Source organism: Oryctolagus cuniculus, chromosome 17 (genome assembly GCF_964237555.1).
Source record: "Oryctolagus cuniculus chromosome 17, mOryCun1.1, whole genome shotgun sequence".
NCBI lineage: Eukaryota > Metazoa > Chordata > Mammalia > Lagomorpha > Leporidae > Oryctolagus > Oryctolagus cuniculus.
The window spans coordinates 25362770-25390140 of record NC_091448.1 but is presented as its reverse complement, the minus strand read 5'-3'; the positions used below and the strand labels follow the sequence as shown (position 1 = coordinate 25390140).

Genomic DNA, 27371 nt, shown 5'->3' with positions numbered 1-27371 from the left:
AGGGATGGGTGATGTGGTACAGCAGGTGAAGCCACTGCTGGTGACACCCACATCCCATGTCAGTATGCTGCTTGAAGCCCTGGCTACTCTGCTTCTAATCCGGTTTCCTGCTCATGTACCTTGGAATGCAGCAGATGATGACTCAAGTGCTTGAGTTCTGCCGTCTGCATGAGAGACCCAGATGAAGTTCCTGGCTCCTGGCTCTCATCTAGCCTGGCCTCGGAGGTTGTGGGTGACTGGGGAATGAGCCGGTAGATGGAAGAGATCTTTCTCTCTCCCTCACCTTCTCTCCTTCTCTGGTATTTTGTCTTTCAGATATATACATAAATCTTTTTAAAATATGCTTTATGTAAACTGTGAAGCAGCATATAAATGTAAACTACTATAACTACCACTATATGCATTTTGTAAATCCATAGAATTTACCAGACTTTTTTAGTTTTATACTTTGTCTTTTTGGCCCCTACTTTCACATTGATAAAATATGAAGGTTGACAGTACCAAAAGTTGGGTTAAAAGTGAACCCTAGCTACCAGGCCCATTATTAGCCTGCTTCAGCACACATTCTTTTCCATAGAAATATGGCTGCTTTTGTCATATTTGTTAAAATTATGTATCATTTAATGTCTTAACTAAGTAGTTTAGTCCTACTGTGTACACCATAAGGTAAACTGAAGAGTTTCTTACTGTTCAAGACTGTTTTTACAGGGCCAGTGCTGTGGTGCAGCAGGTTAAGCTGCCACCTGCAACACCGACATCTCATATGGGTGCCAGTTTGAGTCCCAGCTGTTCTACCTCCAGTCTGGCTCCCTGCTAATGTGTCTGGGAAAGCAGTGGAAGATGATCCAAGTATGTGGGTCCCTGCTCCACATGGGAGACCTAGAAGAAGCTCCTGGCTTTGGCCTGGCACAGCCAGGCTGCCATTTAGGGAGTGAACCAGCAGATGGAAGATTCTCTCTCTCCTCCCCCCTCTCTCCATCTCCTTCCCTCTCTCCCTCTCCGTTTCTCTCTCTGTATATAACTCTGCCTTTCAAATAAATAAACAGATCTTCAAAAAAGTAGATAGATAGGGCCGGCACTATGGCATAGTGGGTAAAAGCCACTGCCTGCAGTACTGGCATCCCATATTCAAGTCCTGGCTACTCTACTTCCGATCCAGCTCTCTGCTGTTGCCTGGGAAAGCAGTTGAAGATGGCCCAAGTCATCTCAAGTGGTATACCTAGAAGAAGCTCCTGGCTTCGGATCAGCTGAGCTCTGGCCATTTCAGCCATTTGGGGAGTGAACCAGCAGATGGGGGAGACCTGTCTCTCTCCCTCTGCCTCTGCCTCTCTCTAACTCTGCCTTTCAAATAAATTAGTAGATCTTAAAGAAAATAGAAAAAAGGCTATTTTTACTTATTTATCTGAAAGAGAGACAGAGAGGTAGCTCTCATCCTCTGGTTTACCTCCTAAATGCTCCCAATGGCAAGGGCTAGGTCAGGGCGGAAGCCAAAAGCTCGGAATACAATTGTCCAGGTCTCTCATGTGGGTGGCTTAACTCAATTGCTTGAATCATTACCACTGCCTCCCAGGGTCTGGCTCTCAGACCCAGAGCTAAGAATCAATCCCAGGCACTCTGATGTGGGATGTAGGAGTCCTAACTGGTATCTTAACTGCTCGGCCAAACACTCAGTGCCCTAAAAATTATTTTTAAGGAAAAGAAAGAATATGGTGGCTGGCGCCGCGGCTCAATAGGCTAATCCTCCGCCTGCGGTGCCGGCACCCTAGGTTCTAGTCCCGGTTGGGGCGCCGGATTCTGTCCCGATTGCTCCTCTTCCAGTCCAGCTCTCTGCTGTGGCCCAGGAGTGCAATGGAGGATGGCCCAGGTCCTTGTGCCCTGCACCTGCATGGGAGACCAGGGGAGGCACCTGACTCCTGGCTTCAGATCAGCATGGTGCACCAGCTGTGGCGGCCATTGGGGGGTGAACCAACGGAAAAGGAAGACCTTTCTCTCTGTCTCTCTTTCTCTCTCACTGTCTACTCTGCCTGTCAAAAAAAAAAAAAAAAGAAAAAGAAAAAAAAAAGAATATGGTGAGATTTCATTTATTTCAGAACAACGGAACCTACTGTATTGAGAAAAAAACTAAACTGTCACTGTGGCTATGAGTCTCACTACTCAGCAGGTAGGGAAATTAAATAACAAGGACTATATTCTTATATAAGAAAAGTTAAAAAATACATTCATATGCTTAAAATTTTCTTTCAAGATTTATTTATAAGCTGGCACCGTGGCTCACTAGGCTAATCCTCCACCTTGCGGCGCCGGCACACCGGGTTCTAGTCCCGGTTGGGGCACCAGATTCTGTCCCGGTTGCCCCTCTTCCAGGCCAGCTCTCTGCTGTGGCCAGGGAGTGCAGTGGAGGATGGCCCAAGTGCTTGGGCCCTGCACCCCATGGGAGACCAGGATAAGTACCTGGCTCCTGCCATTGGATCAGCGTGATGCACCGGCCACGGCGCGCCGGCCGCGCCGGCCATTGGAGGGTGAACCAATGGCAAAGGAAGACCTTTCTCTCTGTCTCTCTCTCTCACTGTCCACTCTGCCTGTCAAAAAAAAAAAAAAAAAAAAAAAAAAAGATTTATTTATTTACTTGAAAGGGAGAGAGAAAGAGAGATCTTCCATCTGCTGGTTCACTCCCCAGATGGCTGCAATGGCTAGTGCTGGGTCAGGCTGAAACCCAGAGCCAGGAATTCTGTCCGGGTCTCCCAGATGGGTGCAGGGGTCCAAGTACTTGGACCATCTTCTGCTGCTTTCCCAGGCACATTAGCAGGGAGCTGAAATGGAAATGGAGTAGCCAGGACTTGAACTGGCACCTATATGGGATGAGGGTGGTGTTGGCAGGGACTTAACCTTCTGTGCCACAATGCCAGCCCCTGAAAGTTTTCTTCTAGTCAATACTGTCCTATCACAGTATTTAGTATAAAATAGTTTGTGCTTATATTTTACTATCCTAATTCCTGGGATTATCTTATTTTTAGTACTTCTGGTTTTTTCTACTTTAAATTCTTATTTTAAATTCTTGTGGAATTGTATGTTTATTTATATATATGAGAAAGAAAGTGTATTTCAAAGATAAACTTAAATATAGACCTACAGTTGTTTGCTGTTTTGTAATTTGACCCCTGAAGCACAACTATAATCACATTAGTTCTTTTTTTAAAAGCCTTTGGTGCCAAGCCAGTGCTGTAGTATAGAAGGTTAAGCCTCTGCCTGTGATGTTGGCATCCCATATGGGTGCCAGTTCGAGTCCCAGCTGCTCCACTTCCAGTCCAGTTCTGTGCTAATGTGCCTGGGAAAGCAATGGAAGATGGCCCAAGTGCTTAGGCCCTTGCACCCATGTGGGGGACCTGGAATAAGCTCCGGGCTCTTGGCTTCAGCCTGGCCCACCCCCAGCTGTTTGGGGCCATTTGGGGAGTGAACCAATGGATGGACAGTCTCTTCTCTCCTCTCTGTAATGCTACGTTTCAAGTAAATGAAAAATAAATAAATTAATAAATAAAAGGAAGAGATGCAAGGTGAGCAAGCACAGACAAAAGGCTGTGTGAGGACCTACAAGAAGATGATCAGGTGCAAGCCAAGGAGAAACCAACCCTGGTGGTGTGCTTTTTTTTTTTTTTTAAAGCCTTTAGTGGCGCTTGTCTTGCCATCCACATTAACTACAAACTCTTTGCTGGCTTTCATGGGTGGCCACAGTGTGACAGTAACTGGCCTGTCTTGCCCCTTCTCCTCCTCAGAAGCCCTAAATGCTAGGAAAACTGAACAGCTTCAGTGCCTGTCTCAGGACTGCACTGCATCATTAGCCCATTGTGAAGGACCCTCCTGCCTTCAGTTCTGCCTGTGGGACACCTGCCGCTTTCAGAGCTTTTCTGAAACGTGCTCTTCTTCCCAGATTTCCCCAGATACAGCTGATGTTTATGTTTTAAACTTCGGACTATTTTATGCTTTTTTTGTCTCATGTATAATAGTTGTTAAATAATAGTTGATCATCCAAAGACTTAGAAAGTAGCTTTCATTGGCAAATGTGTATGTTCCTAATGAGAAAAAAGTGAGTATCCTTTGCAAAAATAGCAAAACTTTGTACGGAGTGTCGAGCCATTACTGTCACAACACACAATTGCCACCCTGTCCATTCTTCCTAATGGGCCATTTTTTCTTTTTTTGGAAGAACTTTGCTGGTATGCATCTGTCTTCCTCTCCTTGATGCTTTCTGTTTCTTTGTTGCTTTAGTTTTGGCCTAGTCCTCAGAGATAATTGTGTGCTTTAGAAATCTCTCTGTTCAGCAGGACAAAGGTCTGGCAGTGCACAGGTAGTTTGAATTTGGAAACAGGTCAGTAGGATTGCTTCTGAAAGAAGTGGAGAAGGCAGAAGTAGAGATTGATAGGCCTTACAAGGTTGCCCTTTCAGCTTAAAAAGACTATTCTTAAATGAACCTTTTTCAAGCACAAGGAGATTGCTTAGGTACATGCTTGTTTGAAAGAGATAGATAGCCGGCGCCGCGGCTCACTAGGCTAATCCTCCACTTCGCAGCGCCAGCACACCAGGTTCTAGTCCCGGTCGGGGCGCCGGATTCTGTCCCGGTTGCTCCTCTTCCAGGCCAGCTCTCTGCTATGGCCCAGGAGGGCAGTGGAGGATGGCCCAAGTGCTTGGGCCCTGCACCCGCATGGGAGACCAGGAGAAGCACCTGGCTCCTGGCTTCGGATCAGCGCGATGTGCCGGCCGCAGCACGCTGGCAGCAGTGGCCATTGGAGGGTGAACCAACCGCAAAGGAAGACCTTTCTCTCTGTCTCTCTCTCTCACACTATCCACTCTGCCTGTCAAAGAAAAGAAAGAGATAGATAAACAGAGTTCCCATTCCCTCACTCACTTACCAAATGCCCACAAAGGAAGCCAGGAGCTGGGAATTCACTCTAGGCTTCCCACATGGGTGACAGGGATCCTACTACGTGAGCCATCACCACTGCCTCCCAGGATGTGCATTAACAGGAAGGAAGTTGGAATTAGTAGTGGAGCTGGGATTTGAACCCAGGCACTTCAACCTGGGATGCGAGAGTCCTAACTGGCATCCTAACCACAGGTCAAATGCCTGCCTCCGATACATATTTTAATGGGGGGAGGGGAGAAGACCATTAAATGTGTCAAAAGTTAGCTACTAAAACTTTTTGGCTATAAAATTATTTTTGTTTGTAGTCCACTTAGAAAAAAACAGCATTGAAAAATTCATTTTTTATTTTTTAAAGATTATTTATTTATTTATTTATTTATAAGTCAGAGTTACACAGAGAGAGAAGGAGAGGCAGAGAGAGAGAGGGGTCACTCCCCAGTTGGCCGCAACAGAGCTGTGCCGATCCAGAGCCAGGAGCCAGGAGCTTCCTCCGGGTCTTCCCACGTGGGTGCAGGAGCCCAAGGACTTGGGCCATCTTCCACTGCTTTCCCAGGCCACAGCAGAGAGCAGGATCAGAAGTGGAGCAGCTGGGCCTTGAACTGGTGCCCATATGGGATGCCAGCACTGCAGGTGGCGGCTTTACCTGCTACGCCACAGTGCTGGCCCCCGAAAAAATGCACATTCTAGGGGCTGACATTGTGGCATAATGAGTAAAGCTCACCACCTGCAATACCAGCATCCCATGTGGGCCCGGGGTTCATGTCCCATCTGCTCCACTTCTGGCTTCCTGCTAATGGCCTAGGAAAAGCCATGGATGATGGCCCAAATATTTCAAGCCTGCCACTCGTGTGGGAGACCCAGATGAAGCTCTTGGCTTCGGCTTGGCCCAGCCCTGGTCATTGTGGCCATCTGAAGTGTGAACCAGTAAATGGAAGATCTGTCTGTCTCTCCCTCTTTCTTGTAACTCCAACTTTCAAATAAGTAAATCTTAAAAAATAAAAAGCATATTCTGGAAGCCATTCTTTAGTATATATTCTCATGTTTTCTAACATTTTAAAAGATGTATTTATTTGAAGGGTAGAGTGACAGGAAGACACAGAGATCTTCCATCTGCTGTAACAGCCAGGGCTGGGCCAGGCTAAGACCAGGAGCCAGGAACTCCATTTAGGTCTCCCAAATGGGTGGCAGGGACCCAGGTATTTGAGTTATTGACTGCTGCCTCCCAAGGTGCACTTTAGCTGGAAGCTGGATTGGAGGCAGAGGCAGGATTTGATCCTAGGCATGTTCTGAGGTGGGGCTTAACCTGCTGTGCCACACTGACAGCTCTGGCCAGGCAGTTGAGAATGCCAGTACTAACTGCTTCCTTTTTTTTTTTTTTTTTTTTAAGATTTTATTTATTTATTTGAAAGAGTTACACAGAGAGAGGAGTGCCAGAAAGAGAGAGGTCTTCCATCTGATGGTTCACTCCCCAGTTGGCCACACGGCTGGAGTTGTACTGATCCAAAGCCAGGAGCCAGGAGCTTCTACTGTTTCTCCCACACGGGTGCAGGAGCCCAAGGACTTGGGCCATCTTCTTCTGCTTTCCCAGGCCATAGCAGAGAGCTGGATTGGAAGTGGAGCAGCTGGGTCTTAAACCAGCGCTCATATAGGATGCCGGCACTTCAGGCCAGGGCTTTAACCCGCTGTGCCACAGGGCCGGCCTCACTAACTTCTTGATTTATATTCCTCCTAACGTATACACCATGCTTTTTTCTCTCAAGTTGTGACTTAGATCAAGAAACTAAGGCATGATCTGCTTTATTTTAGAATTTACTTTGTGATACAGTATAAAATGATCCCTTAGGAACAGGTGACTTGTGTTGTTTTAATACCATTGGAGAGATGGATTTTTTTTTTTTTTTTTTTTTTTTGGACAGGCAGAGTGGACAGTGAGAGAGACAGAGAGAAAGGTCTTCCTTTGCGGTTGGTTCACCCTCCAATGGCCGCCACGGCCGGCGCGCTGCGCCCGGAGCACTGCGCTAATCCGATGGCAGGAGCCAGGTACTCATCCTGGTCTCCCATGGGGTGCAGGGCCCAAGCACTTGGACCATCCTCCACTGCACTCCCTGGCCACAGCAGAGAGCTGGCCTGGAAGAGGGGCAATCGGGACAGAATCCGGCGCCTCAACCGGGACTAGAACCCGGTGTGCCGGCGCCGCAAGGCGGAGGATTAGCCTAATGAGCCGCGGCGCTGGCCGTGGAGAGATGGATTTTAACAGCTCTAAATGTCAACGAAGGTTGCTGCTTCTGTTCACTTTCAGGTTCTTGGAGCTGAGGGTCTCGTAATAAACTAAGATGATCTGTAATAAGTAAGTTTGGCCTAAGGTTACATTGAGAGAGTTGAATAATGGAGAATGGAAGATCCTAATTTCCCTGATGTGTTTTTGCTCTTGTAAAAGCTGTTCAGTTGTGCTCTTTGGGAATATTTTAAGTTTTCTGGAAAGCAAATAAAGGAAAATTATCACCAAAACTTAGACAATGAAAAATATGCCAAAATCAGTGAGGGAAGTAAAACATGTGCAGAAGGGCCAGTGCTGTGGCATAGTGGGGGCACCGGTTCAAGTCCCAGCTGTTCCATTTCCGATCCAGCTCTGCTATGTACTGGGAAAGCAGTGGAAGCTGGCCCAATTCCTTGGGCCCCTGCACCCATGTGGTAGACCTGGAAGAAGCTCCTGGCTTCGGATGGGTGCAGCCTTTGGCCATTGTAGCCATCTGGGGAGTGAACTAGCAGATGGAAGACCTCTCTCTCTGCCTCTGCCTCTCTGCCTGGACTCCAGCGGGCACTGATGTGAGATGCTGGTGTCTCAGGTGACAACTTAACAACCCAATGTGCCACAACTCTGGCCCCAAAACCAATGTTTTAAAAGTTGTAATACATTTTTATTGGGAGAATGAAGGTGGACTGGTGAACAGTCAGGAAAGAAAGCAATGGTGGGAGACAGGGTTTTACCTGAAATGGAAGAAAAAAGGGTTAAGAAATAGCAACGTGTTATGTAGAGAGAGGGAAGTAAAGGCCAGAGGGGAGAGAGCCGCAGCATTATTGCCTCGAGGAATAGGCCTCAGATGGGCCAGGGCAGGGCTGGTAACGCTTAACTTGTAGAACTATGGATGCCTTTTTAAAAAAATGATTACTTTGATAAAAAAAAAATGTTTAAAAATCAGCCCATTTTGTGGTGGGTGTTAAGTAGAAATAACGACCAGTAGACACGTCCATAGTGCCTTCCACGCGGCGGGCATTCAGTGAGTGCTGGCATCCTTCTCCCGTCAGCCTGCATGCTTACCGTGTCGTCGTGTGACTCAGCAGTTCGGTGGTTGGCTTAGCAGCAGTGTGAGATTTGTCACAAAACAAATTGTGCCCTCCTGATATATCTTTTTATTTTAATGGGTGGTTTCACTTTTCCTGGAACCTTGGGTTACTGATTCTTAGAATCCAGACTTATGTGCAACTGACACATGAGAAGTCACCCCCTTACTGAGTGGTCTAGGAAGCATATATAGAACAGATCTCAAAATACTCAGCAACTTTGAAATTAATCTAGTAAGCTTTAAAACAATCCTGTCTATACCTTGATTAGAAACTATTTAAGGCCGGTGTATTTTCTTTCACCTCTGTAGTTATATCAGTTAGCTGCTTTATTTCCATGGTGCCTGGTGCCTGCCCCACTTACCACCTTTGTTCGGCAAGCTCTTACGTGGTGGGTGTAGTGACAGAGGACGAAAGAGAGGCAAATGGATGGTGTTGTAGCATAGCAGGTAAAGCTACCACCTGTGATGCGGCATCCCATGCAGGTGCCAGATCCTGTGCCGGATGCTCTGCTTCCAGTCCAGCTCTCTGATAGTGGCCTGGTGCTTGGGCTCCTCTGCCACCCAAGTGAGAGACCCAAATGTGGCTCCTGGTTTCAGCCCTGGCCGTTGTGACCATCTGTGGAGTGAACCAGTGGGTGGAAGATCTCTGTCTCTCCTTCTCTGTCTGTAATTCTGACTTTCAAATAAAATAAATGAATCTTTTTAAAAACAATTTCTTTGTTCAAAGGATAATGTATTATTTTACATGGTGTGCTTTTGATTTGGTGGAACACTTGTCATTGTTGTATATAAATTTAGCATTTCAATCCCAATTTAAACCCTTCAACTGGCAAGTACAATTTTGTTGACACAAAATTCATCATGCATTTATATGAAAATGAATAAATCTTAAGAAAGGCAGTCAGTGGGAGGGGTGTTGTGACGCTGTAGGTTGGGCACCGTATCAGAGAGCGGGTTTGAGTCCCAGCTGCTTTGCTTCCCATCCAGCTCCCTGCTAATGTCATGGGAAGACAGTGGAGGATGGCCTAAGTGCATGGGCCCCTACACCCACGTGAGAGACTCAGATGGAATTCCAGGCTCCTGACTTCAGCCTGGCCATTTAGAGAGTGAACCAGAAGACAGATCTCTCTCTGTGTCTCCCTCTCTCTAACTCTGCTTTCCAAATAAATAAATATTTTTTTTAAAAAGAAGGCCATGGGAGCAGGCGCCGCGGCTCACTAGGCTAATCCTCCGCCTTGCGGCGCCGGCACACCAGGTTCTAGTCCCGGTCAGGGCGCTGGATTCTGTCCCGATTGCCCCTCTTCCAGGCCAGCTCTCTGCTGTGGCCAGGGAGTGCAGTGGAGGATGGCCCAGGTGCTTGGGCCCTGCACCCCATGGGAGACCAGGATAAGTACCTGGCTCCTGCCATTGGATCAGCGTGATGCGCCGGCCACGGTGAGCCGGCTGCAGCGGCCATTGGAGGGTGAACCAATGGCAAAGGAAGACCTTTCTCTCTGTCTCTCTCTCTCTCTCTGTCCACTCTGCCTCTCAAAAAAAAAAAAAAAAAAAAAAGAAAGAAAGAAAGAAAGAAAAAAGGCCGTGGAAAATAGTTAGTCATTAATATTTGCTATGTTCTAGACACTGTGCTAAGCTTTGAGGGTATCCTGGTGAAGTGGACTGATATGGCTGTTACTGGTAAAAAATTTATATTCTTTATTAAAAAAAAAAGATTTATTTATTTATTTGAAAGTCAGAGAGAGAGAGAGAGAGAGAGAGAGGTCTTCCATCCAATGGTTCACTCCCCAGTTGGCCACAACGGCCTGAGCTTCTTCAGGGTCTCCCACGTGGGTGCAGGGGTCCAAGGACTTAGACCATCTTCTACTGCTTTCCCAGGCCATAGCAGAGAGCTGGATTGGAAGTGGAGCAGTCAGGACTAGAACTGGCGCCCATATGGGATGCCAGCACTTCAGGCCAGGGCGTTAACCTGCTGCACCGCAGCGCTGGCACCCCTGCCCTTTTTTTTTTTTTTTTTTTTTTTTGGAAAGCCAGAGTTAGAGGGAGAGACAGAGAAAGAAAGAGATCTTCTCTCCACTGGTTTATTCCCTAATGGCGGCTGCAATGTCCAGGACTAGGCCAGGCTGAAGCCAGGAGATAAGCGCTCCATCTGAGTCTCCCATGTGGGTGGCAAGGACCCAAGCACTTGGACCCTTCTTTCTCTGCCGCTTTTCCCAGGCCATTAGCAGGGAGCTGGATCAGAAGTGGAGCAGCCAGGACACGAACTGGCGCCCATATGGGATGTTGGCATCACAGGCAGCAGCTTTACCTGCTTTGCCACAACACCAGCTGCGGCATTTACATTCTAACAGAAAATGTTCATGAATTCGTATAATCCAGTAACATAGTGGCCCACACCAAAACATTTAAGCATTATAAAGCATTGTATATTTGGCTGAATCATTTTAACTGATATTTGTTATGATTTGAAATGAGTGCTATGAGAAGGAACTAGTGGTATCTGATCCCCCCTCTTTGCTTCTCTTTGTAGATAAGATGCTCCAAGTCCTCGCAGTTCTCTTCAGAAGAAAAATCCCTAGTACTCTGCTCTTGCCATAATACCAAACCTTTTGACTTAACGCTTTGGTGCTGCGACACTGGAAGAATTGCACACAGGTTCCAGGAATATCTGTTTTTCATTTGAGTGATTCTTTGTGGATGGAAAACTATTTGAATCTTAATAATTACCTTGTTTTAAAGCTATTTCTCTATAGTCTGAACTGCTTAATAAGTTGGGTCACCTACCAATGAGCCACACAGCCAGTTCTTGTCAGGAGCTGGTTGAAAACTGTGCTGTGCATGTAGCAGGGATGGCACAAGAAGACAGCCGTCGTGGTCAAGTGCCATCTACCTTTTATCATGGTGCCAACCAAGAACTCGACCTTTCCACCAAAGTGTACAAAAGGGAATCAGGAAGTCCTTATTCTGTGTTAGTGGACACCAAGATGAGTAAACCACATCTCCACGAAACAGAGGAACAGCCGTATTTCAGGGAGACAAGAGCAGTGTCTGATGTGCATGCCGTGAAAGAAGACCGGGAGAATTCTGATGACACAGAAGAGGAAGAGGAGGAGGAGGAGGAGGTCTCTTACAAAAGGGAGCAGATCATAGTGGAGGTAAACCTTAATAATCAAACATTAAATGTGTCTAAAGGGGAAAAGGGTGTCTCTTCTCAGTCCAAAGAGACTCCTGTTCTTAAGACAAGCAGTGAGGAGGAAGAGGAAGAGAGTGAGGAAGAGGCCACAGACGACAGCAATGACTATGGAGAGAACGAAAGGCAGAAGAAAAAAGAGAAGATAGTGGAGAAAGTCAGCGTCACACAAAGGAGAACCCGGAGAGCTGCCTCTGTTGCTGCAGCTACCGCTGCCCCTACTCCCAGAGCTACGAGAGGGCGTAGGAAGAGTGTAGAGCCACCTAAGCGTAAGAAGCGGGCCACAAAGGAGCCCAAAGCACCAGTCCAGAAAGCTAAGTGTGAAGAGAAAGAGACTCTGACCTGTGAGAAGTGCCCCAGGGTGTTTAATACTCGCTGGTACCTGGAGAAGCACATGAACGTTACTCATAGGCGCATGCAGATTTGTGATAAGTGTGGCAAGAAGTTTGTCCTGGAAAGTGAGCTGTCCCTTCACCAGCAAACAGACTGTGAAAAAAACATCCAGGTAGGTTTTATCACCGAGTGGGCACACTTTCCAGCATAGAACCTGGCTGTTGAGATTCATCTGGTAACTGCCCAAGAGAATATTCCATAGAGGCTGAAGGGACAGATTTCACCACTTGGTCATTTTAGAAGCTCCTGCTTTGGTCTTTTCAAAACCAAGGCCTAACAGTTTCTTTCAAAAGCATAACCTTTAACTGATGCTGGACTAGTGGGAACTTGGGTATACTGGAAGGGGGATCTGTTAGAAATGATTGACGAGGACGTAAAGTCAACACCGACTTTGCACTGAAATTCACTGTTGTAGGACTTGTTATACGAGTATAAATCATTCTGGCATCTTCTCTGTCAAGGTGGGAGCTATTGAGTGAAGGTCAGGAGTAGAGAAAGGTCCCTTTCTAATATTTAAAAGGATGCCAGATTCTAGTGGAGCGGACGGGGACAGAAACCGTAATGACAGACCGGTGGAAATGGAAGATCTCCAGGAGTGAGTTTGCTTTCACCAGTGGAGAGATGACTGCACTAAATTTGTCAAGAGGCTGAGCCCATGGGAATATGCAGACTTTAAACAGAGGCTGAGCTGGTTGGAAATGGTGCCTACCTGGGAGTAGGGTTACGTAATGCTGCTGTGCAGTATTGTTAAGGTAACAAAACAGGATATTGGAACCGGGCTGGTATCTTGAAAGGCCGATATTGTGATAGGTTCAGAGGTGTGCGAATTATGTTGAGTGGATTGCAGCTCCATTGATTTGTATATGTGATTCATATTACTCAATGTTCACAAGAGGTAAGTTTATTAATGTCTCTTAAGATATGAAAACAGAATATTTTGTACCATATTGAAGATAAGCTTTTAAAAGATAATTTGTTTTACTTTCATTGGTTTTTGAGTCCTGCTAGCATTGGTAGTTACCTTTAATTTTCTCTTCTGGTTTTATCAGCAACTGAGGTGATCATCGCTTTGCTTTAAACACTTGGTAAAAACTCAGCCACTTTGGATTTGTCAATTGTGATCTAATCTCTGACACACTGGGTAAATAAAAGAAGACTGAGTCATGGCGCCCGGATCCTCCAGTAACTGCCAGTGCCTGGCTGGGGTGTGGGTTGTTTGCAACAGTTCAGGCGGAGGGAGCGTGATACGGTACTGCGCCCTAGGGGTCAAACCTGGAGTCCATACTTACCCATCACTGAAAAGGTGTTCTCAGTCCTTCTATGTAGGGTTTTCTTTTCTTTTTTAAACTTAAATTTGCTTTTCTAAGTTACAGAAAACATCTAACAGATCTTTGTATGTGACGTTCCTCACTATTCCTCATCATAATACGTTTTAGTTTTTGTAGATTCGGCTTTATATTCCTAAAGAACCTTGTCCTTTGTTCTTACAACAGATCCTAATAATCCCAGTGACCTGGTAACAAGTACAAATCCAAACCCTTCCCTACAACATAGCTCATAGGAAGAATCTGTTGTCTTCTAGAGCGATGTCCACTAAGGAGTTTATCTTTAACTCTCCTCAGACTTCTTGTTCCCTGAAGTCACACAGAGATCTGTATCCACAGTGAACGCTAACTTGTTCCTGCAAGTGTCCCAGAGTCTGATGATTACCTAGAACTTTCTGGCTTTGTTTTTGCTTTAACCAGAGATAGTTTATTTTGGTATAATGTATGCCTGATAATCCAGGGTATTGGTGATTCCTGACAGGAGGACTGGGCAGCTGGCAGGTGTTTCCTGTAGACACATGTGAAAGACACCTGGCTGTGGGGGAAGGGAGGACAGTGCTAACAGTTTGGAGCTTATGTTCAGATCTGACAAAGGGAAATGTTTAACAGAGCAAATCAGATTGGGGGACATATAACAAAATCTCTCTTTGTGCAGTGAAGTCTCCAAATGCATTTTCTAAGTTCTTAAAGTATTTTTATATTTCTGTGTGTAACCATGTATATATACATCTATTGTTTTATCCTGTTTTTCATTTATGCTGATTTTAAATTAGTTTGTATTCTGTGGTAAACACCTCTTACCTCTGTGTGGAAGGCAGCTGCACTTGGTAATCCGTGTGTTTTAAACAAACTGGAAGATTCTTTTCAGAGGTACAGTGCTAACTTGACCATAACAGTCAACTATTTGATAGGAGTGGAACTTCCTACTTTTTCTTGTTTTAGCTTTTGCCATTGTTTCCACATTCCCCAAGGGTCTCTAAAAGATGCAGCTTGGAAACTAGAACACACACCAATGGTGGTGTTGGGATCTGGACTCCATGCAGAAGTAGTGATTGGGTCCTGGCCTCGTGCCGTGAACTTCAAGTACAGCCCTTCCACGTGCTGGGAGGCCGGCATGGCTTTCTACAAGCCCAGTGAATAAAGATTCTCTCTGTTTGTCCTGCTCAGTGTGTGTCCTGTAACAAATCCTTCAAGAAACTCTGGTCCCTTCATGAACATATCAAGATCGTCCATGGATATGCAGAGAAGAAGTTTTCCTGTGAAATTTGTGAGAAGAAATTTTATACCATGGCTCACGTGCGGAAGCACATGGTTGGTAAGTTGGCTGCTGGTTTTCACTCATACCTGTCATTTCCCCTTGTTGTCTGGTGTGCTGTAAGCTCTGGGTCAGCCAGAATATGAGAAACTGCCTCCTCACTAGAATCAGTTCTGGCATGTTGAAGCTAAGTCCAGCATGTCTTCAGTGAATGCTGCAAAATCGAGTGACACCAGGCTGCTTTTCCTCTGTTACCTGTCTGTCTCCTCGGAACAAGACCGTTAAAGTCTCACAAGTCAGAGACTAGAAATCCACGTGGCCTAATTGCCTTCTGCTGGGACTTCTGTCTCCTAGTTTGAGCTTTGTGGTGGAACTGTTTTGAGTACAGGTACCTTCTGTGTTGCAGCACACACGAAAGACATGCCGTTCACATGTGAAACCTGTGGAAAATCATTCAAGCGCAGTATGTCACTCAAGGTGCACTCCTTGCAGCATTCTGGAGAGAAGCCATTCAGATGTGAGGTAAGGAGCATGTGACCAAGGGGCCCAGGCCCGAGGCTGCCGATGGGGCAGTGAGGGCTGTGGTGGAGCACAGGGAGCAGGGCTGTCTTCCACAGGGCCCGCAGGTCACGCTCTCTCCCTGCTAGGGGAGCAGTGACTGTTTGAAACCCCGCTAACTCTCTTAGGTTAACCTGGGAATAGCACATTACTGACGTAGCTTTCTCAGTGGTTCAGAGAAGTGATGGCTGTGTGAGAACATTTCCCCTTTGTTAGTAACTCAGCTTCAGAAATAGAGCAGATGCAAACAGCTGACACAGCATGTACTGTTCCGAATATGAAAAACCAACCCAGGTCAGTCGTGTTAGGGTGGGCTCAGGTAGAGCTCCTGTGCTTGGCATTCAAGAATCTGCCATGTGTCCCACACAGAACTGTGACGAGAGGTTCCAGTACAAGTACCAGCTGCGCTCACACATGAGCATCCACATTGGGCACAAGCAGTTCATGTGCCAGTGGTGTGGCAAGGACTTCAACATGAAGCAGTACTTCGACGAGCACATGAAGACCCACACTGGTAAGAGCTTCCTGGGAAAGGTCCAGCCCCCCAGTACCTCCTGGCGATCATCTGTGGTTCTGTTCTTTAAAACAAATCCAAGCCACAAATTTGCCATATATATAAAACTCCACTTTAAATAAACCTGGTATATAAAGATACAGATTTACAAAACTAGAATTTTGACTTTCATAATTTTATTAATAAAGAATTATTTGTGAGTGCCCTAAGTTCCTTTAAGACAGTGGGTTCCTTGCTTGAAGCTCAGGAAGTCCTGAAATAGTGAGAACCCGGTTTTTAGTATGTGTGTGTCTGTTACTGTTTCTAAGGAAAGGGTTGTGGCCCTTAGAAAGATGGAGGGTCCTGGCTGCTGTAAATAGAGGACCCTCTGGGTAGACTGCAAGTTAGATTAGCTTTGATTCACCAAGGTTCTCTGCTTTGCAGGAAAACATCCTTTAAGGGAGGTTCAATGAGGTTGTAACCGCTTTTTGTGTCCAGGGGCAAATGTTCCATAGCAGGGACTTGAATCCTGCATCCCTGGGATTGTCCAGCTTCCAGGGAACTGGCTGAAGCCATAGTTCCCCCTTGTAAGCATCTCAGTTTGAACTTGATGTAGTGGGGTTAGCCCACTTTGCATAAATGGAACAGGGTGAAACATTGTTCAGGTTTCCAAATAATACCTGCTCATGAGGTCCTAGGTTCTATTAGTCTGCAGAGTTGCAGAGCTATAAGGAACCCCAGAATATAATCTTGTGTAGCCTGCTGTTCTTTTTGCTTAACTAGTGGTAAGGAAATTCCACCCATGACTGGCTCTTTAGTCCCCATTTTACTTTGTCCAAACAAAAATGCCTACCGGTTAGGCTTCTTCTCACCCTCAGCGCAGAACACCCTCTGATTTTAAGCAAGATGAAGGGTCCTGAGAGGAGTTTAGTTAAATTAGACCTCAAAAGGAAAGGATCACTTTGAAGGCATAGCCCAAATGGATAGCAGGATATAGCCGAGAACTGAACAGATTCTCCTCTTATCATTTGGTGGCTCTCCATAGCTTCTTAGTTCTGAGTCCCTCTCAGTTTTTTTGGTACTTGGCAGGAAACTGGAACTAGACAGAACATAAGGTTTTTAAAAGCAAGAGCCGTGTCACACTGACTGACAGCACTCGGCAAAAGTCACACGGTTTCTTTGCTATTTTTTTTATTTGACAGGTAGAGTTATAGACAGTGAGAGACAGACAGAGAGAAAGATCTTCCTTCCTTTGGTTCACCCCCCCCCCCAAAAATGGCCGCTATGGCCGGAGCTATGCCAATCCGAAGCCAGGAGCCAGGTGCTTCCTCCTGGTCTCCCATGCGGGTACAGGGGCCCAAGCACTTGGGCCGTCCTCCACTGCCCTCCTGGGCCACAGCAGAGAGCTGGACTGGAAGAGGAGCAACCAGGACAAGACCAGTGCCAGTATGGGATGCCAGGGCGTTAACCCACTGCGCCACAGCACATAAGTGTTTCTATAATCACATATATTATAACAAAACAAAAATTGGGTCTTTCTGCTGTATCATAACCTGTTTGTGTTTTACCATATTATTATCAGCAGTACTTGTATAATTGGCCATATGATATTCCTTTTTGTAAATTTATAGCCATTGTTTCTTACAAACATATGCTAGTTATTATCTTGAATGTTTTACATAATTTTTTAAAGTTTTTTTTTGAAAGGCAGAGTTACAGAGGAGAGGAGAGAGAGAGAGAGAGAGAGAGAGAGAGAGAGATCTCCCATCTACTGGTTTACTACCTAAATGGCCACGATGGCCAGGGCTAGGCCAGGCTAAAACCAGGAGCCTGAAACTCCATCTGGGCCTCCCATGTGAGTGCAGGGCTCAAGCACTTGGGCCAGCTTCTATTGCTTTTCCAGGTGCATTAGCAGGGAGCTGAATCAGAAGTGGAGCAGCTGGGACTTAAACTGACACCCATATGGGATGCCGGCATCACAGGCTGTGGCACTGAACTATTTTGTCCTGACACTGGCCTAAAAACAGCTTCTTATCATATAATTTGCATGTGTTTAATGACCAAGAAAGACTGAACACTTTTTGTCTGCTTATTAGGCATCAATATATTTTCTTTTCTGAATTGCTTGTGCCTTTCCTGTACTCACCTTATATTACAGTGTTTGATTTTCCTTATTGTTTATAATAGCTCTTTATATACAAAGTATACTGGACCTTGTTTAATACTGGTTTTGAAATACTTTCCCCTGGTTTGTCATGTGCCTTTTAATATCATTTGTAATACTAAGATTGAGAAAGCAGCCGGATGGCAGAGCTGGAGAAATCTGGCTGTGCCCTCACTAGCAGAATAGTGCAACCTCTTTGGGTGTCTGGTTCTTTGGTATTAAATAAGAATGACAGGGGCCAGCACTGTGGCACAAAGGGTTAATGCCCTGGCCTAAAGCGCCGGCATCCCATTTGGGCACTGATTCGAGGCCCGGCTGCTCCACTTCCAATCCAGCTCTGTGCTGTGGCCTGGGAAAGCAGTAGAAGATGGCCCAAGTCCTTGGGCCCCTGTACCTGCGTGGGAAACCCGAAAGAAGCTCCTGGCTCCTGGCTTCAGATCGGCACAGCTCCGGCCATTGTGGCCAATTGAGGAGTGAACCATCGAATGGAAGACCTCTCTCTCCTTCTGTTCTCTCTGTGTAACTCTGACTTTCAAATAAATAAATAAATCTTTAAAAAAAAATTAAGAATGACAGTCGTACCTGAGAAGGTGCGGAAGAAGAGGTAGTTTTGGAGAAGAAAAAGGATAGGTCATTTAAGGCTGGATGGAACTACATTTAGAGATTGCAGTATGTTTTGGTGTGGATTAAGCTGCTATAGGAACTGATACTGATTGGACTGTTTCTTTGCGTTTAAAATGAGGTAGGTCTTTTTTTTTTTTTTTTTTTTAAGGTTTATTTATTCATTTGAAAGAAGTAGAGAGAGAGAGAGAAAGAAGAAGGTCTTACCTAGGGAAGCTGACTGACCAAGCTGGGTTTCCTGGAATGGTGTGGATATGAGGTGAATGCAGAGTAGAATACTCGCTTGTTCCCCTTGTATTAGGCGCAGTACTAAGTGCCTAGGGACACAAGGATGAATGAAGACCAAGTTTCTGACTTATGATAATGAATGATAACGATGATGATGATGACGACAACAACGACAGTAGCTAAATACATTGAGTGGCCACTGTGTGCCAGATAGTGTTCTGAGCACTTCATGCTTTTCTCACGATAACCTGTTATGTATGATGTTAGCATTTTTCAGATGAGGAGACTGAAGCTCAGAAATTAAATAGTTTGTCCAAGGCAGTCTAACTCCGGAATCACACACTTAGATGATTCTGATATAAATTTACTATAGCAAGTAACAAAATGGATACAGAGGGCATCTCGAGTGTTAAAAAGCAACGTGCTGGCCAGTGCCGTGGCTCACTAGGCTAATGCTCTGCCTGTGGCGCCAGCATCCCGGGTTCTAGTCCCGGTTGGGGCGCTGGAATCTGTCCCTGTTGCTCCTCTTCCAGTCCAGCTCTCTGCTGTGGCCCAGGAGTGCAGTGGAGGATGGCCCAAGTGCTTGGGCCCCTGTACCCGCATGGGAGACCAGGAGGAAGCGCCTGGCTCCTGGCTTCGGATCAATGCAGCACCGGCCGTAGCAGCCATTTGGGGGGGGGGAGGGTGTGAACCAATGGAAGGAAGACCTTTCTCTCTGTCTCTCTCTCTCACTGTCTATAACTCTGTCCAAAAAAAAAAAAAAAAAAGGCACCGTGCTAAATCAGGTGTGGTACCGTTTACAAGTTTGGGTCTAGACTGAGTTCTAAGATAGCAGTCATTGCACGGTACTGCTCACAATCCTTGGCTGCCTGCCATTACCTCCTGTTGCAAGGTTTCCTCATGAAAGCTAGACTGTTTCTTTGTTGGGAGGCTTACTAAATGTAATTTAAAGACTTTTCCAATAGAAAATGAAATACTGCAGCCGGCGCCGTGGCTCAATAGGCTAATCCTCTACCTGTGGTGCCAGCACACCGGGTTCTAGTCCCAGTCGGGGCGCCGGATTATGTCCTGGTTGCCCCTCTTCCAGGCCAGCTCTCTGCTGTGGCCCGGGAGTGTAGTGGAGGATGGCCTAGGTGCTTGGGCCCTGCACCCCATGGGAGACCAGGAGAAGCACCTGGCTCCTGCCTTCGGATCAGCGCGGTGCGCCGGCCACTGTGCAGCCGCGGCAGCCATTGAAAGCTGAACCAGTGGCAAAGAAAGACCTTCCTCTCTGTCTCGCTCTCTCACTGTCCACTCTGTCAGAAAAAAAGAAAAGAAATACTGCTGAAAATAAAATTATTTTGTAGCTTTCAGCAGTTGATGGTGCTTTGCTGTGTCGTAGGAGTTTTCAGTACCCTCACTGAGAAAGAACCTGCTTGTTAGCTCCTGCTCGGTCTCCATCCTAAACAGTGTGTTAGTGATGCTGCGTCTGTAGGAGCGTCTATTCTGAGCTATTAACTTCCTATAAGGGAAAAATGGGTGGGTTACCAGAAATACCATCACAGCAGGGTGGGCTGTGGGTGAGGGTTAGGGCTATTTGCCTTGAGACTTAAAAATTACAAAATACTTTTGCACATAATTGATTTTTTTTTAAAAAAAGTACATTTTTGGCCGGCGCCGCGGCTCACTAGGCTAATCCTCCACCTTGCGGCGCCGGCACACCGGGTTCTAGTCCCGGTTGGGGCGCCGGATTCTGTCCCAGTTGCCCCTCTTCCAGGCCAGCTCTCTGCTGTGGCCAGGGAGTGCAGTGGAGGATGGCCCAGGTGCTTGGGCCCTGCACCCCATGGGAGACCAGGAAAAGCACCTGGCTCCTGGCTCCTGCCATCGGATCAGCGCGGTGCGCCAGCTGCAGCGCGCCGGCCGCGGCGGCCATTGGAGGGTGAACCAACGGCAAAGGAAGACCTTTTTCTCTGTCTCTCTCACTGTCCACTCTGCCTGTCAAAAATAAATAAATAAATAAATAAATAAAAAAAATAAAATTAAGAAAAAAAAGTACATTTTTAAAGGGAAAAAAAAGAAGCCCCCTTCTAGGGTGGGTGTTTTATGTAGAGGTTAAAATACCACTTGGGGGGCTGGCACCACGGCTCACTTGGCTGATCCTCCACCTGTAGCGCCGGCATCCCATATGGGCACCGGGTTCTAGTCCCAGTTGCTCCTCTTCCAGTCCAGCTCTTCTGCTGTGGCCCAGGAGGGCAGTGGAGGATGGCCCAAGTGCTTGGGCTCCTGCACCCGCATGGGAGACCGGGAAGAAGCACCTGGCTCCTGGCTTCAGATCAGCGTAGCAGCCATTTGGGGAGTGAACCAACGGAAGGAAGACCTTTCTCTCTGTCTCTCTCACTGTCTACAAGTCTACCTGTCAAAAAAAAAAAATAAAATAAAAAAGATACCACTTGGAATGCCTGACTCCCATATCGGAGTGCCTGGGTTCAAGTCCTGGCTCCACTTCCGATTCTGACTTTGTGATAACATGCATCCTGAGTAGTTGGGTCCCCCACACGGTTATAGGAGACTCAACTTGAGTTCCAGCTCCTGGCTTCGCTCGGCCCAACCCTGGGTACTGGAGAAATTTGTGGAGTGAACCAGTGATGGACGATCTCTGTCAGTGTCTTTCTGTCTTTCAAATAAAATTTTAAAAGACCAACAAAAAAAGGTTTAAGTCACCATTCTAGTATCTGATTCCCCGATTCCAGGATTTGTCAGTGCACTCAGGAGATCAGGGTCAGAGGGACTGGTAGGTGCTAAATAGTCATATTAATCTATAAATAAAATTGATAGTTTATTAATTTACAGTGAAAAGACTTGAGTAGTGCTCTTTGGTCAACATGTTCTTTGCCTAAGGAAAAAACTATATGACAAGCTAAATTATGATCAGAAGACTGTCGGGGGCAGGGGTTAATACAGAGGCAGGCAGGTGAAGGATGTCAGTGGTGAGGCACCATCAGCTGTAAGGTACACTGCAACTCAAACTTCTGTGTGCCATTGAGGCATTGATTGCAATGTGCCTAATTGAGGAATGTTCAGATTTTGGCGGGGGGAGGAGTGTGCATCCTAGAATGAAGAAAAGTTTATGCATTTGTAGAAAAATCTAAGCAGAACTGCTGAGATGAGTGGCATTGCAGGAGTCCCTGTGCCCACAGAGCTTCTGGTCAGGCCATGGGGACAGACAAGCAAAGCACAACAGAGGCTTGGTGGTGAGAACACAGCAAGTGTGCGTAACTAAAGAGGCGGACTTGGAGTGTGACAGGTGTGTGAGGGCAAGGCACTCGACAAGCTGTGATGCTGGGGAGTGGTGTGCCGGGCCAGATCAGAAAGAACCCGATAAGCCATGTGCACGATGTTGGGATTTAGACAGTGAGAAGTTCCTGAATGGTTTTAAACAGGATGTGGTGTAGCAGTTGGAAAGGTCACTCCGCTGCAATGTGGGGCGGGTGGGTAGCAGGAATAGAGATGGTGAAATCAGTCAGGTGGACATTCCATAATCCAACTGGACAACTTGTGATGACATGAACTACGAGGATGGCAGTAGGTGACATTAAAGCCATAGACAAGATAGCATCGAGTAGACTTGGTGATCAAGGGTTAGTCCCAGATTTGGGACTTTTATACCATTTCAAGATAGAGAGTAGTAGAGGGAGGAGCCAGTCTGTTGGGTGGATAATGAATTTAATTTTGCATATGTTAGTTTGGAAATACACAGGGGATGTTCAAATGAAGATTATAGGCAACAATTTGAAAAATGAATTTAAAGCTCCAGGAGGATACTTAGGTTAGATACGGAGACTTTGGAATTCTGTTACTGCCTGAGGACACTCGCGCGGAGCAGCCTGGAATGCCTGTGGTGGGGGGTCAGCTCGCTCTTCCCTCCAAACAGTGGATGAGAGACAGGCAGCCCGATTCTTGCTCTTTTCTTTCTTCCCTACAGCTCTGTCCTCATTTATAATGTTCTCTCTTCCCACTTGTTGCAGTACTGTCACAGGCACATTAGCAGGGAGCTAGGTCAGAAGTAGAACAACCAGGATTCTAACCAGTGCTCACGTGGGTTGCTGATGTTCCAGTCCCCTGGCTAGCGTTATTTATTAGATATATCTTTAAATATCTTTTTTTAAATAAGGAATCTTTTGGCTTTAACTTATTTTTTTATTTGAGAGGCAGAGAGAGAGAGTTTTCCATTTCGCTGGTTTACTTCCCAAATGCCTGCAACAGCTGGAGTTAAGCTGATCCAAAGGCAGGATCCAGATGCTTCTTCCCGGCCTCCCATATGGGTGCAGGGGCCCAAGGACTTGGGCCATCTTCTACTGCTTTCCCAGGCTGTAGCAGAGAGCTGGATCAGAAGTGGAGCAACTTGGCTGGCGCTGTGGCTCATTAGGCTAATCCTCCGCCTTGCGGCGCCGGCACACCAGGTTCTAGTCCCGGTTGCCCCTCTTCCAGGCTAGCTCTCTGCTGTGGCCAGGGAGTGCAGTGGAGGATGGCCCAAGTGCTTGGGCCCTGCACCCCATGGGAGACCAGGATAAGTACCTGGCTCCTGCCATCGGATCAGCGCAGTGCGCTGGCTGCAGCACGCTGGCTGCGGTGGCCATTGGAGGGTGAGCCAACGGCAAAGGAAGACCTTTCTCTCTCTCTCTCTCACTGTCCACTCTGCCTGTCAAAAAAAAAAAAAAAAAAAAAAAGGTGGAGCAACAGATTCAAACCCGTGCCCTTATGGGATGCCAACACTGCAGATAGCCATTTTACCCGCTATGCCAAAGCACCGGCCCCTTTTAACTATCTTAATATTCATGCTTTTCTAGTGACCCTGATGACTTTAGAGCTGTTTGTATATCTTCTAGTCATCCATTTACCAGCTGTTCCGTAAAGTAGGATGTTAAAGTGTGGTTGGTATCAAATGGTACATTTTTGTTTTCCCTCGTTTACCTCATTGTAATCTTACCTTGAGGTTTCAGAGGAAACTTAATCCCAACAGTGAAGCACAGCTAGGAAAGGGGCCCAGGAGTGAGTACTTGGGAGTTAGAGGTAGGTGGCATTGTGGGAAGTAAGGCTGTGGAACAACAAATGTAGAAGATCTGCTGAGACATTAAGAAGTGAAGGAAAGATTGTTGAACGGTGGGAGGTGACCAGTTTAGCCTGAGTCTGGGGACTGCTGGTAGGCTGGTTGTAATAGTGTTAGTCTGTCTATGACAGTTCACTCTTGCCTTGAAGACTGCAGACAAGATGAGGAGAGATCCAGGAGCGAGCTTTGATGTGTCTACATGCTCAGTCACTGCCCAGTGAACACACGCTGCTTGTGAGCAGAGCGCCTCGTGCGCCATGAGGGCTGATGGGAATGCAGCGGGGGGCATGTGCTCATGAGGCTGATGATCCAGACCTTAGGTTCTTTGGTTCTGTTTCTGAAAGCTGTTGGGAGTGAAGAATACAAAGCTAGAGGGTCTTAGGTTATCAAAGAGGTGTGCTGTTGAAAAATTTTATTGTACAAGTAAATCTTGTTCATTTTAGAAAGTATAGATAAGCATACGAAGCAGAGTAAAACATCACTCATAGTCCTATTACCAAGAGAGAATCACCAGTAATCTTTGTTGTATTTCTTTCTCTATTTTCTGTTTTTTAAAGATTTATTGTTTTTTTTTTTTTCAAGATTTATTTTACTTATTTGAAAGGCAAAGTTACAGAGAGAGGTAGAGACAGAGAGAGAGGTCTTCCATCCCATGGTTCACTCCCCAGTTGGCCGCAACGGCCAGAGCTACACCGATCCGAAGGCAGGAGCCAGGAGCTTCTTCCGGGTCTCCCACGTAGGTGCAAGGGCCCAAGGACTTGGGCCATCTTCCACTGCTTTCCCAGGCCATAGCAGAGAGTTAGACCAGAAGAGGAGCAGCTGGGACCAGAACCGGCACCCATATGGGATGCCGGCACTTCAGGCCAGGGCTTTAACCCACTGTGCCACAGCGCCGGCCCCGATTTATTATTTTTTAAAATTTATTTGAAAGGCAGTCACAGAGAGAGATCTTCCATCTGCTGGTTCATTTTCCAAATGGCCGCAATGGCCAGAGCCGAAGCCAGGAGCCCGGAGCTTCTTCCAGATCTCCTACATGGGTGCAAGGGCTCCAGCACTTGGACCATCTTCTGCTGCTTTCCCAGGCACATTAGCAGGGAGCAGGATCAGAAGTGGAATAGGGGCCGGTGCTGTGGCATAGCGAGTAAAGCCGCCGCCTCCTGCAGTGCCAGCATCCCATGTGGGCACCAGTTCGAGTCCTTGGCTGCTCCACTTCCGATCCAGCTCTCTGCCGTGGCCTGGGAAAGCAGTAGAAGATGGCTCAAGTGCTTGGGCTCCTGCATTGGTGTGGGGACCAGGAAGAAGCTCCTGGCTCCTGGCTTGGGATCAGCACAGCTCCAGCCATTGTGGCCAATTGGAGAGTGAACCAGCGGATGGAAGACCTTTCTCTCTTTCTCTCTCTCTGCCTCTCCTTTTCTCTACTCTAGTAAGCATGCCTGTTGGAAGGCTGGAGGACGGCCAGTGAAGTGATGGCAAACCTGGGAGCAGGAGTTCCTCTCAGAGGAGCTATGGGGGCCAGCACTGTGGCCCGAAGGGTCGGTGTCCCACTGCTCCTCTTCCCATCCAGCTCTCTGCTATGGCCTGGGAAAGCAGTGCAAGATGACCCAGGTCCTCGGGCCTTGACCCGGAGGAAACTCCTGGCTCCTGGCTTCAGATCAGCACAGCTCTGGCCATTATAGCCATTTGAGGGAGTTAACTAGCAGATGGGAGGCCTCTCTCTCTCTGCCTCTGCTTCTGTAACTCTGCCTTTCAAATAAATAGATAAATCTTACCAAAAAAGAGAGAGAGAGAGGGAGAGAGAGAGGAGGAGGTACAGACCCTGAGAGCTAATGTGGGGATTGATCAGTGCAAGCCAGCAGGCCTGCAGCACTCATCTCGGCCCTCCCTGTGTAATGAGAGGGGGCCGCGTGTGTGCCCTCAGAAGTCACTGTTTTCTCTCCATTGCCTGGGTAGGGGCGCAGGCACAGGTCACAAGGAACTGAGAAGTAAGTCCAGAGGAAGGAGAGGAAGCATAAAAAGGAAGCCCTCAGAGCCCAAACCTGACTTCTCCCCTCGGTGCCCGGGGGGCTGCGGACTTTCTTTCTCCCGGGACGCTTATGGGCCCTATCCGCCTTCCCGACCCCAACCTGGGGACAGTGAGGAATGGCGTGGGGGCAGTTCAGGTGGTCAGAATCGCCTGGGAACACTCAGGAGGGGGCCCCAGGAGTGCCGAGTGCTCCTCCCCCTACTGTGTGCCAGACAGCCCCACGCGGCCCAGAGTTGTGTGCGGGAGCACCAGGGGGCACCCCCACGGGCAGGCACTGTGGGCGAAACTCCAGTCCTGCCCCTGGCGCTCCAGGTCTCGTACCAAAAGCAAGCTGCTCGCAAAGGCTTCTCTGTGCTCCACGGGAGATTGCGAGGCCTCTGTGAGGGGAAGGGCCCCGATGTGCGGTCCACGGAGACCGTGACCCGCCGTGGGGGGCGGCCCCACGAGCACGCGGTCGGGTGTGTTAACCACTGTTCCGCATCTGTGTTCACCTCAGGAGAGAAACCCTTCATCTGTGAAATCTGCGGCAAAAGCTTCACCAGCCGCCCCAACATGAAGAGGCACCGCAGGACGCACACCGGCGAGAAGCCCTACCCGTGCGACGTGTGCGGCCAGCGCTTCCGCTTCTCCAACATGCTCAAGGCCCACAAGGAGAAGTGCTTCCGGGTGACCAGCCCGGTGAACGTGCCGCCGGCCGTGCAGACCCCGCTGACGGCTGCCCCCGCCGCCCCGCTCCCCTCGGTGGCCAGCACGCCTGCGACCCCGGCCCCGCCGATCAGCATGAACCCGGGCAGCGCCCTGCCCCCCCGGCCCATCCCCCACCCCTTCTCGCACCTGCACATCCACCCGCACCCGCACCCCCCGCACCACCTGCCCATCCCTCCGGTGCCTCACCTCCCCCCGCCCCCCGCGCTCTTTAAGAGCGAGCCCCTGAACCACAGAGGCCAGAGCGAGGACAGCTTTCTGCGGCACCTGGCGGAGAAGCCGAGCGCGGCGCAGCACCATTAGCGGCCGCCCGCGCGGGAAGCCCCCCACCCACCGCGGCCTCCTCCACGGCCTCGCCCGGCCTCTCGGGGACCCACGATGGAGAAGGCGGCGTCAGCTGGCCCGGGGGAGCTGCCGAACTGAAGCCCAATTTGCTTGCATTTTCTGATGACTTTTATAAATTTCGAATACTGACTTGTGGAATTTTATAATTTCATATCAGCTGATGAGGTATGCTTGCTTTTATACCCTGGACTTCCCCTCAAAGAGGGGACAGGCCTGGTTCCTTTGTACTAATCCGGAGGGCTGTGAGATTAATCCAGAGCATTAATCGTATCACTGTGTATGGCAACGAGTTCTCAGCGTCGGGTGCCGGCTGCAGCGGCGAGCTGGCCGCCCCCACGGTAGATCAAGCATTATAGAGACGGAGATTTTCTTCTTTGTGTAGCTCTCCTAACGCACTCTTTATTTTACTACAGAAATTATTTTAGAGTTTTTGTATAGACTTCTTTAGTAGCCTGTTTCTAAAATGAAATGTATTTCAATAAGCGGTGTAATTTTTTCAGTGTAGCTGAACCTATGTTGTAAAATAGAGGAAATTTTTATAATCATCAAAATGTGATTCTTAAAGATGCATATAACTTCTATAATTCAAAGTAACTCTTACATCCGTACAACTCAGAGGTGCTGTCCCCAGAGGGTCACCAGGCCAGGCCCCCGCAGACACCAGCTCCTGCTCTGGGAACCTGGAGTGAGTGCTTGGTAGTTTATAGTAATCTCTGCTTAACACTCTGA

General features: G+C 47.6%; 1 protein-coding gene across 3 annotated transcripts in view; it reads left to right on the top strand.

Moving 5' to 3' along the window:
• Nucleotides 1–27124, top strand: part of ZNF652 (zinc finger protein 652) — a 65176-nt gene extending 38052 nt beyond the window's left edge. For all 3 annotated transcript variants that reach the window (XM_070060829.1, XM_070060830.1, XM_051824872.2), the window contains 5 exons: nucleotides 10787–11951; nucleotides 14332–14479; nucleotides 14826–14941; nucleotides 15347–15491; nucleotides 26089–27124. In XM_070060829.1, coding sequence (XP_069916930.1) covers nucleotides 11043–11951; nucleotides 14332–14479; nucleotides 14826–14941; nucleotides 15347–15491; nucleotides 26089–26600 — 1830 coding nt within the window. In that variant the 5' untranslated portion in view covers nucleotides 10787–11042 and the 3' untranslated portion in view covers nucleotides 26601–27124. The remainder of the gene's footprint in view (nucleotides 1–10786; nucleotides 11952–14331; nucleotides 14480–14825; nucleotides 14942–15346; nucleotides 15492–26088) is intronic.
• The last annotated feature ends 247 nt before the right edge of the window (nucleotides 27125–27371 follow it).